We start from the raw sequence: 18859 nt of genomic DNA, 5'->3' as shown, positions 1-18859 counted from the left end.
CTCAAACAGCAGCCAGGGAAGGTCGGGTGCGACAATGATGCAAACCATTCTGCGACCCTTCTTCAGGGCAATGTGGCAGACGTGCCTTGTATGGCTCACGTGTTGAACCTGGTTGTCCAGCAATTTTTAAAACACTATCCCGGCCTACATGGCCTTCTGCAGAGGGCACGGTGTAACGCCTGCCTGGATCGACACACTCAGATGGGCTGTAAAGGATAGGCTAGAGGCAAGCCACTCACCAAGCTGGACACCCAGAACCCTGAAACGCTTTAACCCCTATACAGTGATTTGGAATTACACAGGGCCCAAGTTGATCAATACCTGTGGAAGGCTGCAGTTCCAGAGAATAGTAGTCATGCATGGTCAAAAACATTAATTGAGGAAGAGGAAAAGAATGGGATGGCCAGGACTTAATCAGAAAACAAGCAGAGGTGAAATGCGGATCGGCCAACGAGGTACATAAACAGCAAGCAGGAAAAGTAGTCAGGTAACAAGCACACAAACTCATAAAACTGAACTGGGGGTAACAGTAACAAGAGGTTCATAGCTTTCTCTGGCAGTGGTCTGCAGACAGGAGGGGCCTAATAAAGGGTGTGGTGTCTTCCCATTAGTTGTAGCTGAATGATGGTACTTCATCTGTGAGATACCCACCACCTACATTCAGCCTGTGGTTCTGTATCTGTCAAGGTAACGCAACCCAGTGGGTGACCATAACCTGCGTCCACCTGCGCCGCAGGCATCGACTCCTTTCCCATCATCAGCACTATGCACGAAAGGAACACGTTGTCACCTGGTGACCGGAGTACAAATTGATTGAGTGGACTACGTTGGTGACTTAACAGCCGTGTGCGGCAATGATGCAAACCTGTCTTCGGCCCTTCGTCAGGGCAATGTGACACACGTGCCTTGTATGGCTCACGTGTTGAATCTGATTCTCCAGCAATTTTTAAAATACCATCCCTGACTACATGGCCTTGTGCAGCGGGCACGCTGCTATGTGCTCACTTTCATCCTTCGCACCCAGCAGCTCAACAACTTTCATCGCTCCTGAAGTCTTAGGGTCTGGCGGTTAAACGCCTGAAATGCGATGTTCCAACATGCAGGAATTTGAATCTGCACATGTTTCAGCTTCTGTGGCAGCACCGCAGAGCCCTGCTGAAATATGGAATGACGTATACCCTGGGCTAACTTGATCCAGAGGTGGTGCAGATCACGCTGCTGGAGTGGTGTCAGATCAAGGACCTATGCACCCTTCTACACAGTTTACAAATATCGACGAAGATCTTAAGCACTGGCGATGCCATTCTCAGCGTGACAATTCTGGTCATCTACAAAATGGAGCACACTGTATGCATTATTCGGAGTCAGGTGTTGGTCCAAGAGGAAGGGGAGGAAGTACAGGAGGAGTCATATGCAGAAGGGATAATAAGATCTACAAGGTCCAGACGGTGAGCGGCACCTAGGCGGAAGTCAAGGGACGGTTGAGGAGAGGGATTAACAAGGGCGCATAGTATCAGCAAAAATTGTTGAGGAAGGTGCAGGAGCCCATGAAGAAATGGAGGACGAACTGGCGATGGGCATGGAAGACTCAGCAGATGAGTGAGAGCTTGCTTACATTTCGGCTGTGCGAGGTTGGGGGGAGAGGGCAGAGGAAGGAGGCAAGATTCTCAACTCTCTGCCACCAACACACCAAGGACTTGGTCCTCCTGGATGCACAAGACACATGAGCGCCTTCTTGCTGCACTACCTACAACATGACCCTCGGATTGTACGAATTCGAAGTAATGCTAACTACTGGGTTGCAACACTGTTAGATCCCCAGTACAAGACAAAATTTGGCAAAATAATTTCTGCCATAGAAAGGGACACACGTATACGGGAGTATCTGCAGAAGGTGGTACGGATTCTTAGATCTGCTTTTCCAGTAAACACCTGTGCTGCACAGAGTGAATCTCAACGCTTTGTCATGGATAGGAGGAAATGGTCTTTTACTTGTCCATATCTGAGGGACAGAAGGCTGGCTGCTGTGCTGAGATGGCATTGAGTACGGTGTCCCTGCAGAGTTGCACTTTTGGTCATATACCAAATGAGTTGAAAAAGGACAAATGCTGATGGAAAGGGGAACAGGTGTGTTGGAAAGGGGAAAAAAGTTTTTGTCCGTGGGTTTGTTGGTTAAGCAAAAGTAACATTTGATGAAGAAACACCATCTGTTACGGTGGGACTGGCAGATTTGGGTAAGGTGGTATATACTATAATACCGCTATATAATGAAGATTAATAAGAAAAGAAAGAGAAAGGTATATATCCCCATCAGCAGTCAATGTCCACCATGCTCCCAGATGGAAAAGGAGAGGTTGGCAACTGGAATGTTAGGTGGAGGATACAGATCTGTGTGGCTATGAAACTAATAGTTGCCTGAACCGAGTTAGACACCACTCGGATCTTGAGACTGGGAGCCCTGTTAGCGTCACAGGGTCCACACGCACACCCAGCCCAGGAACTCCCTGTTAACATCACAAGGGCCATTCAGTACGCTGGCCGTGTGCATTGGGGCCACACCTGTGGACAGCAGGCGCATCAGCAGCAGCAGACCTGTTAATGCCACTGGGCTGCACAAGCAGGACTTGTAGGACAGGAGCTGGTCTTAACCGTTCTGCGTTACCAACTGTGGTGGCGGCCTGCATCGACGCCCTATCCCTGCCTACCTCTGGCCTAAAGCTGCAATTGGTTCAACACATGGAGGTGTGCTCTTTCGGAGCATAATAGAAGACTGCACACCTCCTTGTTGGCTCCAGCCCGTTTTATAACCTGAGTCCGCCCCAAACCAGGGTGGACCACAATGCACCTCCTGGAGACAAAAGCAGAGTGACACGTCATGAGTGGCATAACTAGCGTCCTATTTGGAACCGCAACTTCAACAATGACCTCATCGCTGCCACGACACAAACACCTCACCAGTCATCGTCTGACCATCAATAATGAGGTGACAAGTCATAGGGGCGGGCCTCTGCAAGCCATTTGGGAGTGGCCTGGCCACATCGTCAGGACACCTGATGCCCTGTGGTCTATATGGGCCCCCCCATGTCAGGGGCAGGGCCAAAGAGTTCATTACTGGACCTAGTTTAAGATGCAGTAAATGCCTGAGCATGGTCAGTTGCATGAAATAGAGTCTCTGAAAAAAGACTATCAGCTTTAGCATGGTGTCTAGGCACAACACAGGACTTAGACCCGGCACGGAATGCAAGTACCTGTGCAAAGAGGCTTTTCACACTAAGTGTGGGAGCATGCGCTGTATCCCGAAATGAAGACTTAGCCTCAGGAATGGCACAGTCAGGCTGAGCATACTCACTAGGCGAAACACTGTAGTTAGGCTGCAGCTGGGGTAAATCAGCACACGCATGCGCACTAGCTGCCTCTCCACACTTACACGTGGAGGAGAAATTGCTCTTCGGGTGTGGACTTGGAGATGCTGTCTATGAACAGAAGGAAAAGCTAAAGGAAGCCTCACTTTCTATCCCTCCCCATGATCAAATGCAGCAAGGACTTCCCTTTGTTTGCTATAAAATTAGCGTAGCAAAATGTGCATGAGGGTGTCATGCAGAGGTGCTGCAAATAGATTTGCACCAGTGGGGCACAAATGGAGTACAACAGCCACTTCTTGTATGCCACTAAGTTTACTCAATTTTTGGTATTATAATGTCTTAGTAAGTAACAATGAGTTTGAGTGTGCAATGCAGGCAGAGGTGCTGCAAATATCTTTGCACTAGTGGGACTATACAGAAGTCCAATAGCCACGTTTAGGATGCCACTAAGTTCACTCAGTGTTTGCTAGTATAATGGCTTAGTAACAATGAGTTGGAGTGTGCAATGCAGGCAGACGTGCTGCAAATATCTTTGCACTAGTGGGACGATACAGAAGTCCAACAGCCACTTTTATAATGCCACTAAGTTCACTCAGTGTTTGCTAGTATAATGGCTTAGTAACAATGAGTTTGAGTGTGCAATGCAGGCAGAAGTGCTGCAAATATCTTTGCACTACTGGGGCAATACAGCAGTCCAACAGCCACGTTTAGGATGCCACTAAGTTCACTCAGTGTTTGCTAGTATAATGGCTTAGTAACAATGAGTTGGAGTGTGCAATGCAGGCAGACATGCTGCAAATATCTTTGCACTAGTGGGACTATACAGAAGTCCAATAGCCACGTTTAGGATGCCACTAAGTTCACTCAGTGTTTGCTAGTATAATGGCTTAGTAACAATGAGTTTGAGTGTGCAATGCAGGCAGACGTGCTGCAAATATCTTTGCACTACTGGGGCAATACAGCAGTCCACCATCCACGTTTAAGATGCCACTAAGTTCACTCAGTGTTTGCTAATATAATGGCTTAGTAACAATGAGTTTGAGTGTGCAATGCAGGCAGAGGTGCTGCAAATATCTTTGCACTAGTGGGACTATACAGAAGTCCAATAGCCACGTTTAGGATGCCACTACGTTCACTCAGTGTTTCCTAGTATAATGGCTTAGTAACAGTGAGTTGGAGTGTGCAATGCAGGCAGACGTGCTGCAAATATCTTTGCAGTACTGGGGCAATACAGCAGTCCAACAGCACCGTTTAGGATGCCACTAGGTTCACTCAGTGTTTGCTAGTATAATGGCTTAGTAACAATGAGTTTGAGTGTGCAAAGGGCAGGAGGGTACAGTGGCAGGGCTGTGGGTCTCTGGGTAGAGGAAAGGAAGCCTGCTTTTCTATCCCTCCTAATGGGGAAATGCAGCGAGGAAATCCCTGACCTTAGCTACACAGACGCTGTCATCTTGTGTAGCTGTTAAACTCTGTTTTAAACTCTGTCACCTATGGCTCTGACCCTGCCGGTATGAGCCCTTAAAAGGACTGATAGAAAGTGCTATCCCTAAGCTGTCCAGCGCTGTGTATGGAGCGTATACAGCAGTATCGGAGATAGGAGCTGCGCCAGTGATGTCTGACACCAAGGACGCAGAAGGCAGATAATGGCGTGCTGGAGGAAAATGTCCGGTTTTATAATGAAGGGACATGTGACATGGACATCCTATCACACATGCCGTTGCTTCTCTGGCTAAAAGTCCACTTAGCTGTGTGTGTGTCTGGGATTGGCTGACATGCTGGCCCGCCCCACTACACGTGCGCGCTTAGGGAAGGAAGACAAGGAAAAAAAAAAAAATGGCGATCGCCATTATCCATACAGCAGTGATCTGAATGCGCTGTTCCCGCACACTATACACTGAAATGTCATAATAGTGTGAGTCACAGAGTGACTTACACTATTACAGCGGAAAGCCAGCTAGGAATTAGCTGTTTTTTTTGCTGCTAGAACCGTTCTTGAATGTATCTAGAATATCGAGCTTTAGCAAAAAAGCTCGAGTTCTAGTTCGATCTAGAACAGCCCCAAAATCACTCGAGCCGCGAACTGGAGAACCTCGAACCGCGAACCGCGCTCAACTCTAGTCTTGGCTGCCTGGAGAAGGTGGCCCAAGAGGGACTTTTTATAGGCCTTTTCCGAGACATTAAAAATGTATAGTTGGACTGCCTCTGGGTGGCTGGGGACTATGATCCCTGTGACCTCCTGTATGGCTGCTAGTACCTTTTTCCAAAAGACCCCCAAGCCCGGGCAGTACCACCAGATGTGGGACATGGTGCCTCCCTGTGCTCCACAACGCCAACAGGTAATAGGCACCTCGGGACACCACGCATGAAGAGAAGCTGGGACCCTGTACCACCTGGAGAGTATTTTATACCTGGTTTCTTGCATTCTGGTGGCCACGACGGACTTGTGGGTCAGTCGGAAGCAACGTGCCCACTGGTTCCCGAGGAACGTCTGGTTGAGCTCTGCTTCCCACGCCGCACAAAAGCGAGGAAGGGACGCCTCTGCCGCGTTGGTTTCTTACATTCTGGTGGCCATGACGGACTTGTGGGTCAGTCGGAAGCAACGTGCCCACTGGTTCCCTAGGAACGTCTGGTTGAGCTCTGCTTCCCACGCCGCACAAAAGTGAGGAAGGGACGCCTCTGCCGTGTTGGTTATGATCTTATATATTTTTGATATCGCATGACGTGTATCTAAGGACCCAGTGCAAGGGTTTTCAAATGGAGTTTGGGGTGGAAGATGCGCCATGACAATGTTTTGTGAGATTATGAAGTGTTTGAGTTGTGCATATTCAAAATGAAACCGCATCCTGAAATTACAATTTTCCACAATCTCCAGAAGCGGTAGAAGTGATCCCCCAGGAGCCACCTGGTTCAGTCTTAAGGGGCTCTGTTTCGTACTGCCCAGGAAGTTGTTGGATGATGCCCCCGGTAGAAACTCTGAGTTATCGGTTAATGGCATAAGGGGTCCTCCCGGCTGAATCAGGCGATTGCGTAATGATGTAGAATGTACAGTTTTCAATGTTTGTTTAGTGCTATAAGACATTTCGATCTTATGTTTGGTAAGGAGTGGCAATGTCCACGGCAGGGTCAGCACTGACAAGGGGCATAGATCCTGCGCTAGGCAGACCCAAAGCTTAGACCTAGAGCTATGTAAGAGGTCCAGAACTCTGGCATGGGCGGCCGCCATGTAATAACGCCTGCAGTCGGGCAGCCCCACACCTCCTGCGTTCTTGGTCCTAGTTAGAACGCTACTCCTGAGATGGGCGCGCTTCTTTGACCAAACAAATTGATTAAATAAGTGCTGAATCCTGGCCCAATAGGCTTCCGGAACGTAAACCGGGACCGTCTGTATCAAGTACAGCAATCTTGGCAAGGCCGTCATTCTGAGGGCGTCAATCCTGCCGAACCATGAAAGATTACCTCTCTGCCACAAGGTCAGGTCTCCCTCAAGCTTTGACAGGAAGCTTTGATAGTTTAGTTGAAATAGTCTCGACAAATCGGATGGGATATTGATGCCCAAGTATCCAATACTGCCGAGGGGTGGCCATCTGAAGGGGAAGTTTGGTTTTATTGCATTTACAGTCATATGAAAAAGTTTGGGCACCCCTATTAATGTTAACCTTTTTTCTTTATAACAATTTTGTTTTTTGCAACAGCTATTTCAGTTTCATATATCTAATAACTGATGGATTAAGTAATATTTCTGGATTGAAATTAGGTTTATTGTACTAACAGAAAATGTGCAATCTGCATTTAAACAAAATGTGTCTGGTGCAAAAGTATGGGCACCTCAACGTAAAAGTGACATTAATATTTTGTAGATCCTCCTTTTGCAAAAATAGCAGCCTCTAGTCACTTCCTGTAGCTTTTAATGAGTTCCTGGATCCTGGATGAAGGTATATTTAACCATTCCTGTTTACAAAACAATTCCAGTTCAGTTAAGTTTGATGGTCAACCGAGCATGGACAGCACGCTTCAAATCATCCCACAGATGTTCAATGATATTCAGGTCTGGGGACTGGGATGGCCATTCCAGAACATTGTAATTGTTCCTCTGCATGAATGCCTGAGTAGATTTGGAGTGGTGTTTTGGATCATTGTCTTGCTGAAATATCCATCCCCTGCGTAACTTCAACTTCGTCACTGATTCTTGCACATTATTGTCAAGAATCTGCTGATACTGAATTGAATCCATGCGACCCTCAACTTTAACAAAATTCCCGGTGTCGGCATTGGCCACACAGCCCCAAAGCATGATGGAACCTCCTCCAAATTTTACTGTGGGTAGCAAGTGCTTTTCTTGGAATGCCGTGTGTTTTTGCCTCCATGCATAACGCCTTTTTGTATAACCAAAGAACTCAATCTTTGTTTCATCAGTCCACAGGACCTTCTTCCAAAATGTAACTGGCTTGTCCAAATGTGCTTTTGCATACCTCAGGTGACTCTGTTTGTGGCGTGCTTGCAGAAACGGCTTCTTTCGCATCACTCTCCCATACAGCTTCTCCTTGTGCAAAGTGCGCTGTATTGTTGACCGATGCACATTGACACCATCTGCAGCAAGATGATGCTGTAGGTCTTTGGAGGTGGTCTGTGGATTGTCCTTGACTGTTCTCACCATTCTTCTTCTCTGCCTTTCTGATATTTTTCTTGGCCTGCCACTTCTGGGCTTATAAAGAACTGTACCTGTGTTCTTCCATTTCCTTACTATGTTCTTCACAGTGGAAACTGACAGTTTAAATCTCTGAGAAAACGTTTTGTATCCTTCCCCTGAACAACTATGTTGAATAATCTTTGTTTTCAGATCATTTGAGAGTTGTTTTGAGGAGCCTATGATGCCACTTTTCATAGGAGATTCAAATAGGAGAACAACTTGCAAGTGGCCAAATTAAATACCTTTTCTCATGATTGGATTCACCTGCCTATGAAGTTCAAGGCTCAATGAGGTTACAAAACCAATTTAGTGCTTTAGTAAGTCAGTAAAAAGTAGTTAGGAGTGTTCAAATCAAGAGATTGATAAGGGTGCCCATACTTTTGCACCGGTCAAATTTTGTTTAAATGCACATTGCACATTTTCTGTTAGTACAATAAACCTCATTTCAATCCAGAAATATTACTGAGTCCATCAGTTATTAGATATATGAAACTGAAATAGCTGTTGCAAAAACCTTACATTCTTATAAAGAAAAAAGCTTAACATTAATAGTGGTGCCCAAACTTTTTCATATGACTGTATTGTCGTTTTTGGCAAAGTAATATTTAGGGCCTCTGATTTATCAGAATTACTTTTAAAGTTGGACCATTTACTAAAACGGTTTAGTTCTAGCATTAGGGGTGGGAGTGATGTGAGGGGGGTTACAGAGGTAAATAAGAAGATCATCAGCAAAGGCGGCGCATTTATGTTCCCAATTGGCGATCCTAATTCCCTGTATATCCGGGTTGGTCCTAATGGCCAACAACAAGTGCTCCATGACCAGGATATATAGCAGAGGTGACAAGGGACACCCCTGCCTGGTCCCGTTATGGATGGAGAAGGGCCTAGACAGAGTGCCAATAATTTTAAGGTGTGCAGTCGGAGAATGATATAAGGCCATAATCCTGGACGAAAAAACTAACCCCAGGCCCATATGGTTCAGTGTTTGTGAAAGATATGCCAGGAGACTCTGTCGAAGGCCTTCTCAGCGTCCAGAGATAGCAACATCAAAGAGAGTTTTTTTTGTGTGAGCATGTTGGATCAGGTCCAAGGTCTTTGTTGTATTGTCCCTCGCCTCCCTACCCGGGACAAATCCAACCTGGTCCAAATGTATCAGGTCAGGGAGTAAAGGGCCAAGTCTATTTGCCAAAAGCTTGGCATAGAATTTTAAATCAACATTGAGGAGTGAGATCGGTCTAAAACTGCTACACGCCATGGGGTCTTTTCTAGCCTTGCGGAGCAAGAAGATGTGGGCCATAGTGGAATGGGAAGGGAAAGGGACAGAGTCAGAAATTGAATTGAAGGAGAGAAGCATTAAGGGAGCCAATTGTTCAGAAAAGGATTTGTAGAATTTGGCAGGGAACCCGTCTGGTCCAGGACTCTTATTACCAGGTGAATCGCTAATCACCTCCAACAATTCCTCCAATGAAAATGGGCTTTCCAAGTTTTCAACTATAGAGCTATGAAGACGTCGGAAAGGTGAAGACATTAAAGGACCGCCTACCCTCGACTCCGGGGGCTCGACAGGTAGGTTATATAACTTGGAATAAAAGTCATGAAAGGTGTTTGAAATGTCGGGGGTAGCATAGAGCAGTTTGTCGCGTGAGTTTTTGATGCAAAGAATGTGTAGGAGCATGGGCTCTCCCTTCTCTCAACGCATTAGCCAACAGTTTTCCTGGATTGCCCCCAAACTCATAAAACTTCCCTTTCCCCACCTGTAGTAGGCGCTTGTAAGAGGAATCTAACAGTTTTTTAACCCAATCCTAGCTTGCAGAAGAGCTTGTAAGTTTGTGGCCGATAACGATCGCTTATGGATGAGCTCCAGTTCAGAGACCCTATGGAGAGCGTTTACTATGTCTTGGGCCCTTTCTTTTTTAATTCGGGACCCATGCTTGATAAAAATACCTCGTAGGACACTCTTCAGTGCTTCCCACTTGTAAGTGGGGGCTGTGTCGTCCACCGAGTGGTCCTCCATGAACCTTGTGATAGAGGTCTGAATGTCTGTGACGCAGAGCTCATCCAACAGCAACGACTCATTCAGCTGCCACGACCCTGAAGGGGCCGAGAGAGAGGGAATTGCAATCATACAATAGACCGGCGCGTGGTCTGACCACAAAATGTTATCCATCCTAGAATGTTGAATCCATGGAAGAGCATTGTGTTGCAGTAGTGTATAGTCTATACGACTGTATGAGTCTTGTGTATGGGAGTAGAAGCTATAGTCTCTGTCCGACGGATGTTTCAATCTTCATATGTCGAACAGTTGAATACGCAATAAAGCTTTTTTGATGCGTTTAATGATAGTGTCAGAAATGCTGGATTTCCCCCTGGAATTGTCCAAAGTGGGGTCCAGGGTGACATTGAGGTCACCACACAGAATTGCCGTGCCCTGTATCAGTAGGATCGCCTCGTCGACCAAACGGGTAATAAAGCTGTCCTGCCTTTGGTTTGGGGCATAGGCATTGATTATTGTGAGAGTTTGGTCCCCCACTCTCAGAGAGAGGATGATATATCTGCCAAAACTATCAGTCGAGCATTTTAAGATTTGATGCGGGAGGGATTTATGGATGGCAATCGCTACTCCTTTAGAACGGGAATCTGGGTTGTCAGAGAATACCCATGTCTGCTAGTACTTATTTTTAATAATGGGGGCATGTCCTAGCTTGAAATGGGTCTCCTGGAAACACACTATTCCCACCTTCCGTTTGTGAAGGTGGTAAAGTACCTGTGACCGTTTCTCCGGAACATTGAGGCCCTTGGTATTGAAAGAAGCGATGGTTAGGTCCGCCATCTGTAAAGGAATGAAACATTAGAGATATATGAAAGAGGGGACCGAACACAATCAGCCCGGCCGCGAAAGAGCAGAAGAGAGAAAGACTTGGGAAGGGTATAGTATATCAGAGAAAAAACAACAAGAACAGCAGGTAGAAAAACCTTACACAATAATCTAAGTCCGAACAAACGTTCATAGGGAACATATCCGCTTCAACTAAGCAGGACAGGGGATCCCAACCTATTTGGGGGAAGAAGATGTCAGACATAACCGAGCAGAGCTCAATCTATACTTAAAACATTAAAGATAACCATAAACACCGGCAAAGGTAACAAATGTTTACGCAATACGGGCAATAAGTAAATTTTAAAGGGCGACATATGATGGTTAATTAGCATAAATGACTGTAAGTAATATAAGTCATAAAGGCGTGCGTAGCCTCCGGGCTTTTCTATGTCGTCTGCCACAGGCGGCCCCCTTTGCGACCCCTTTCTCCTCTCGGGGGTAGCCCCCTGCTGGATTCTGCAGGTGGGTTCGACTTGGGAGCATTCGTTCACACGCCCGGGGACCCACGGCTGAAGCAGGGTGGTGGGCCATGCTGAAATGGAGACTGAGGGTAGACCCAGGCTTGAGATGAAGGCCGGGAAGTCCTCTGGGGAACGTAGGACCCACAACTGCGAGTCCTTCTGCACCGATAGGGAGAAGGGGAATGGGAATCCCCATTGGAACGGTAGACCCTTCTCCTTTGATACTTCCCTCTCTGAGGGAGTCCCCACGATTCACCAGCATCCACCAGGGGCTCCTGTGGCCTCCCTTCTTCTCCAGCCCCCCCGAGGGCTGTGGGACCTCCATATAGAAGGTATGGCTGTGGTTAATACTGTTGCCCCCAGCCTGAGCCCTGTCCATCAGGACCCCCTGCTGTCCCTGCTTCTGGGTAATACAGCCAGGCAGTCCCTTAAGGTTGGTCATTATACCCTCCTCTCCCTCAGCCACAGCACCTGTGTTTGATGATGATGGAGATGATGATGGAGGTTCCTGCTGGTCAGCTTCACTGAGCAGCAGCTGGTTCCTCAGGGCCCGCTGCTGTAGCGGTGAGTCATCGCCTGAGCCCAGGCACACGTGTACCTCACGTCTGCCGGTCTCAGGTGAGTTATGCTGGCTCTCCGGTCCCAGCTGGGCTACAGCGGGGTGCGCGGCCTGCAGGGCAGCAGCCGCGGGCACCCCCTTCTCCACCGCCGATCCACGCTCCCCAGGTACGCGGCCGCCAAGAGGCGCCGCTGGGCTCACTGCCGCTCCATTCACGGGGCTCCCGCTGCCTCTCACCGCTGTCGGGGGACCGGCTGGGAGACCCTCCACACCACGAGGGCTCCCCGTTACTTCTCCTCTCCTCTAGTTTTCTGTGGCTGTAGCAGTTCGGGCACCAGGTCAGGGACGGGCTCAGGGTCTGCAGGCCTCAATTCCCGCCCTGGTAGTGAAACGGCTCCAAGCTCCCGGGAGCGAATAAGATATGCTCCGATGTTGCTTTGGGATGTAGGTGGGTGCCCTGGGGTGCAGGGTTTGTTCTTTTTAGTGGAGGATTTGCCCATTTTGAAGTTAAAACCGGCTTTATGGGAGAATGTAGAGAGAAGCTCAGGAAAACAGTGTCCTCACTCAGCCATGTCTGGCTCCGCCCCCGTGTTTTGTTTTCTTTTATTGGGTCATGTATTTTGAGACCTGTTGTTACCTCTGATTTCAGAATGTGGGCGAAAAAAGGATTAGCGAAAAAAATCTCCCCCCCCCCAAAAAAAATCTAAATTTTGTTTTTGTTTTATTATAATGATGATGATAATAATATTATTATTACTACTACATTCATTAGGCAGTCAGTACCTGTAGATGGAATACTACCTGTCACAATGCAGAGCCACCTGGCATCATGGAACACTAGCGTGTCATCAAGGAGCCACGCCTTGCTAGTGACACTGTTATGTAAAATGCCTGTTTACTTCACAATGTGGTCTTCGCCTACAAGTCTTGCTGCCTGGCCATAACTGGGCCAGTAGGCTTGATGGCTGGTTGGCTATCTGGTTGGTTTTCCTACTGGCTGGCTCGCTTGCTAACTGGCTAGATGACTAGTTGGCTGGGTGGCTGACTGACTGGCTGTCTGGATGGCTAGCTGAATGCATTGATAGCTAGCTAGCTGGCTGACTAACTTGGTTTATGGCTGTGATCTAGCTAACTGGCTGGCTAGCTGGCAGTCTTTTTTTTTTTTTTTTGTTTGGATCAAATCTTTCCTGACCTGTTGTCTTCTCTCCCAATTTTGTTTGTCTAAATATTTTTGTTTATTATTATTACTAATGTTTTAATTATTATTACTAGTATTATTTAATTGTATTGGGCAGTCAGTGTCTTTAGGCGGAATACTGCCGTGCAACAATGCGGGTCCCCCTGGCATCATGGACCACTAATAATGTCATCAGTATGGTCATGCCTTGCACGGAACACTGGTATGTCACTATGTGGATCCACCTCGCATAACAGAACACTAGCATGTTATCAATAAGGCCACGCCTTCCTAAGAACACTTTTGTGTCACAATGCTTGCTAGACTCACATTGTGGCCTCCGCCTATAAATCTGGCTGCCTGGAAGTAGCTGTGCCAGTTGTTTAGCTGACTGACTGGCTATCCATCTCACTGACTGGTTTGCTGACTGGCTGGTTAGCTGGCTTGGTGGATGGAAAGCTGTCTGGCTAGCTAGCTGGATGGCTAGCTGGCTGGCTGACTGACAGGCTGGCTTGATCACTAGTTAGTTGGCTGGCTGGCTAGCTAACTGCCTGGCTGGTGCATTGACTGTCTGGCTAGCTGGCTGTATAGCTGGTTTGCTTGCTGGGTGGCTATCTTACTGGCTTGCTAGAAGGCTGTTCAGTTGGCAGGCTGCTTAGCTGGCTGCCTGGCTGGCTATCTAGCTGTCTGTCTGTCATTTTGTTGTTTTCTTTGGGTCCTGTTTTTTGTGAACTGTCTATGACACGCCCACCAGGGCTGTTGGGGGACATTCGGAACCGGGCCGGTTCTGTTGAGAGGATGTCACGGAGTCAGGGCCCGACTCCGTGACCCCGGTGGTGTCGTTTTTTAAATTATGGAATATATTTGCAAGGGATGATGCTTCGTGATACCACTTGTGGTTTTTGGGCAGGTATGGCCGACGCTGCTTAGACGGGACCGCTGGGGCAGATGGTGATACAGCTGAGATGGTACAGCTCCCCAAAGGTAGAGCTGGGACCCCCGGGCAACTGCAGGCATTGTATAACTGAGAAATACTGATAGTGGCACTAGCAATTAGTATTTACTTGTCACTGCTAGGATGAATTATCATACATAAACGATGATTACTAATATGGTAAATTATTATTTATTATTTAATATCTATTGGAGATATTCACACGTATTCATCCTCTGCCTACTAGCGGCTCCATTCCTATATAACCTAAATATTAATAATACTAAATAACATAAATAATCAATTTGCTTAATTGTAGACTTTTGATCTGAGCGCCAGTGAATTTTCTTCTTTTTAAAAAAATTAAATAGTTTTAAACAATTTAAAAAAAAACAAAAGCTTAACTCACACCCTTTTCACAGTTTTATTAGTAAATAATTTTACTAAGATTTTACATTTTTTGCACAACTAAAAGATAAAAAAAACTATAAAAGTGTGATATCGTACTGACAGGAAGGATTTTATGTAAAATTCATGCTTTAAAAGTAAAACCTGAAAAGCAATTTTGTTTTTCACTATATCACCCCACTTGGATTTTTTTCCCATTTTTCACTGCACAATATAGTGAAATAGTGTCATTCAAAACTACAATTGGTCCCCAAAAAAACAAGCCCTCATATAAACGTTGCAAGGGAATAGTGAAAAGTAATGGCTCTTTCAAGAAGAGGAGGAGAAAATGGAGCCACAAAAATTTAAAATTGGCCTTTCATAAAGGGGTTAAATCATCAGGCTGATATTGGGTATTATTGAAAGAATAGGAAATAAACAATAGTCAAATGCAGTTATATGAAAGTGAGTCAAGAGCCACATCGGAGACCTCCATATCCGAGGATTAATGATGTTTAGATTAAAAGTGGTACATTTTACTGACATTGCTGACCCTGCAAAAATTCAGGCTTTTACAGTGCCACGGGCATGCATTATAAATCTGAAAAAGCACATAGAGAAATTGTATTTTACTATTCTGACTGACTCATATCTCCATTTGTGAAGTTGCCAGATCACCAGAAAAAAGATCGTCTATGAAGTGACTTGTGTTCATTCATCACAGCAAGAGAGTACTGTATTACAAGTCTTATGTGGACAAGATGACACACAGTCAAGCCAAGGTGAGTGTGAGATACCGAAATATCACTCCATACAGTCATTAAGAGTAAGTAAAGAAGGGTGGTTAAAGAAATATTTTAAAAGTGCATTTTTTTCCTAAAAGCAGAAAACTTGCACATGATGCATAGTGGTGATGATATGAAATTGACATGTTATTAACATTTCTCTATTTTGTTTCTTTTACACGGGATTTTCACATCCATGGTTCAAGAAAAGAACCACCAAATTCTGTGAGAAATACATAAAGGCCAGCTGACTGTCCATGTATAAGTTAGGGCTCATACAGACATTGGTGCAACACAGTCCGAGCAAGGTCCAGCCGCGGATCACGCTAGTGTAGTATGGTGGCTGAGTCAGAAATGCAGCACTACTAGAGATTTAGTTGAACAAGTGTAATAAAATTAGAGTAGCTGACCATGCATGTGGTAGAACTGAGCAAAGAACTGCAGTAATGGAGACCTAGATGTACAGTAGCAAAGATGGACTAGTGCAAGACCAAACAGGAACATCAATTACAAGAACACGCAAGCAGTTTATTTGACTCTGTAGAATAACATAATCATTATGGTTTGCCACATCTTCAACCCTTCACACTGTTGATGAAAGGGAATCAGCTGAGAAGGAGATGCAACGCACTGTGTTGGAACTGGGACAGATGAGTAATATTTGCTATGAATCCATGTTAGGCCTCATTCACATCAGTGGGTATGGAAATGTACCGCCACCATGTCAGCAGCCGGGCTACTCCGATCCGGATCTGCGGTGGCTCGAGGGGCGTCCAGACCTGGGGGTCTCGCGGCCACTCGAATAGAGAAAAGGGGGTATTTACAGGGGAGTATTGTATGGAATAGTTCGTGGTGCCACCACTGGTGTCACTTGCGTACTCACTCAGTCCAATAACGCTGACACCGACAACTGTAGTAAACCAAAAATGTGGATACCATTGCCGCTGAGGGGGAGCACGCCTGGGTCTCGTTGCCGTTGGTGTTGCCTGTTGATCTGTGACCTTTCCCTTGGCACCTTGTTTCTCTCTGGTTGGTCCCTGTAGCCTGAAACTAGTCGGGTCCCGCTCCCCAGCATGGCTAACTGAGGGAGCTTGCTCTCAGGGTTCACGCTTGGGATTTCTTGGACCGTATTTGTGGAAAGTCCTATCCCTCTCGTTGCGCTAGTACCCCGATTTTAAAGTGGGTGGAGAGCGGATCTTGAAGGCTCCGTTCTCATTGGGTAAATTGTCAGGTTGCCTGAAACTACTCTCTGACCTAGGGTCCACGTACCCCGCCGTGCCGTGGTCCCAGCCCGGTGATGGTACAAGGTCGCCGGCTGTCCTCCACAACAATGCCGTGCCTCTTGTCACGATCCCCTGCGACCGGGGGTCCAGCTCCTACCAGGCCCAGACCAACATCTGCTACCTAGTGCTTTATGGAGCCCAGCTCCTGACCTCCTCTCGCTTTCACCTCCAACACTACACTGACTCACTCATGACACTCCTGACCTCCCCTTAACAATCCCCCAAAGTGGGCGACCCTATTACACTCAGGCCGTCCACTGGTGTGTTTGGTGGGTGTGGTGCGGAGTGTTCCTAGCATTTTGATTAGCTGGTTTTGGCAACACCATTGGTTAGGGACCTGTAACCAAGGAGGAGGTGGATATTGCACAGAAGGGCAGATTACACAATACCCTGTGACGACTGATAGGCCAGGGCGTCACATTCCCTCTTGGTTAAATGTAGCTTGTCCCCGAGCTACAGGACATCAGAGGTTTTTTCATTTATTTTTTTTTAACTGTGGAAAAATAGAAAAAGAACATTTTTATTTACACAGGTTCGTCCCACAATAGGGAGGCTTGTCACTTAAACGTTACTTAACACTTTAAAGTTCATCTTTTCAACGGTGGGACGATATCCGGTTTCAGTAGTAGCGGAGGCTCAACCTGCACCGTTGCAGCCTCTTCCCCCGACAGTCCAGTGCCAATGTCCCAGATCCCATTAACCTGCCACCTAAACAACCTGACCCCCTGCAAACCTATGGTAGGTCCGTGACCAGGTTAAGGTCCCGAATGTTGCAATAGATGACTCTGGTGGGCACAGGAGGTGCAACTATTTACAAAACACAAGTTCGTGTTGGTCACGCCAGTCCTGTGACCGTGGTCCATTTTTACTATATAAAATGAACAAAGTCCATGTACCGGGTGTATACACTGTAAAGAATCTCTTTGTAAATTAGGTAACTTCTTCGTTCATTTAAACCTTATTAATTAGGCACTCATTTTCTAACATTTTGTATGTGAAAAATAAAAAACTTAGAAAAACAATAAACAAAAGCACAGATAACTAATGGTTTCTATTTAAAACATTACTGGTTCTTTTAGCACTCTTCTCTATACCTCCGCGGGGGCTGACCAAAGTTAGCATGGGTTGACCTCCTCAACTCTGGACCCTCATCCCCTTCTGGTGGCATGGCAATACTCTCTACAGGTTCCTCGCCCTCGTTGCTGGGGGTAGCTGGTAGGACCCTACGTGTGGGTGGCAAGGGTACAGGTGTTACTCTAGGTGCCGGAGTGGGTGCAGTGTCAGTAAGCCGTTCCTGTTCTGGTTCTTCCACGGGTTGTGGGAATGTTAACCCCTTCACGACCATGGACGGATCTTTCCGTCATGGATCGTGTCCCGGTAAGCCCTGCCCCCTGCCGCGGGCAGGCGGCGTGGATCGGCACACATATCAGCTGTTTTCAACAGCTGACATATGTGCCTACGTGTTCCGAGTGGAATCGCATTCCACCCGGAACATTAACCCCTTAGATCTCGCTGCCAAAGTCTGGCAGCGAGATCTATATGCGCGCGGCCATGTTTTTTACTTACCGCCGCCCCCTCCGGACGTCACGTGAGTGATCACATGACGTTCGGTGGTTGCCATCGTAGCACAGGGTCATGTGATGACGCCTGCTGCTACTAAGTTTCACTTTCCTTTTTCCTCGGCACGGAGCAGAGGAAAAAAGAAAGTGACTATTTCTGCTGTTTACAGCGGTATAGCTGTGATCAGCAGATAGCGATCAGCAATCGGATTGCTGATCGCTATAGCCCCCTAGGGGGACTAGTAAAATAAAATAAAAAAAGTAAAAAAAAAGTTTTAAAAAAATTAAAAAAAAAACAAAAAACCTAAAAGTTCAAATCACCCCCCTTTCCCCCCACTGAAAATTAAAGGGTTAAAAAAAATAAATATACACATATTTGGTATCGCCGCGTTCAGAAATGCCCGATCTATCAAAATATAAAATCAATTAATCTGATTGGTAAACGGCGTAGTGGCAAAAAAATTCCAAATGCCAAAATTACGTTTTTTGGTCGCCGCAAGTTTTACGCAAAATGCAATAACAGGCGATCAAAATGTAGCATCTGCGCAAAAATGCTACCATTACAAACATCAGCTCGAGACGCAAAAAATAAGCCATCACTGAGCCATAGATCCCAAAAAATGAGAACTCTACGGGTTTCGGAAAATGGCGCAAAACGTACGCCACTTTTATTGGACAAGCTTGTGAATTTTTTTTAACCCCTTAGATACAAGTAAACCTATACATGTTTGGTGTCTACAAACTCGCACCGACCTCAGGCATCATACCCATACATTAGTTTTACCAT

The 18859-nt window shown here is 46.4% G+C and overlaps 1 protein-coding gene across 1 annotated transcript in view; it reads left to right on the top strand.

The window, feature by feature from the left end:
- The window catches only part of PCNX2 (pecanex 2), a 1407555-nt gene that overhangs the window by 299369 nt on the left and 1089327 nt on the right, over positions 1 to 18859 (top strand). The window contains exon 6 of the mRNA XM_075339694.1: positions 15112 to 15227. Coding sequence (XP_075195809.1) covers positions 15112 to 15227 — 116 coding nt within the window. The remainder of the gene's footprint in view (positions 1 to 15111; positions 15228 to 18859) is intronic.

This window comes from Anomaloglossus baeobatrachus, chromosome 3 (assembly GCF_048569485.1).
Source record: "Anomaloglossus baeobatrachus isolate aAnoBae1 chromosome 3, aAnoBae1.hap1, whole genome shotgun sequence".
Taxonomy (NCBI): Eukaryota; Metazoa; Chordata; class Amphibia; order Anura; family Aromobatidae; genus Anomaloglossus; species Anomaloglossus baeobatrachus.
This window is presented reverse-complemented; position numbering and strand designations above follow the sequence as displayed.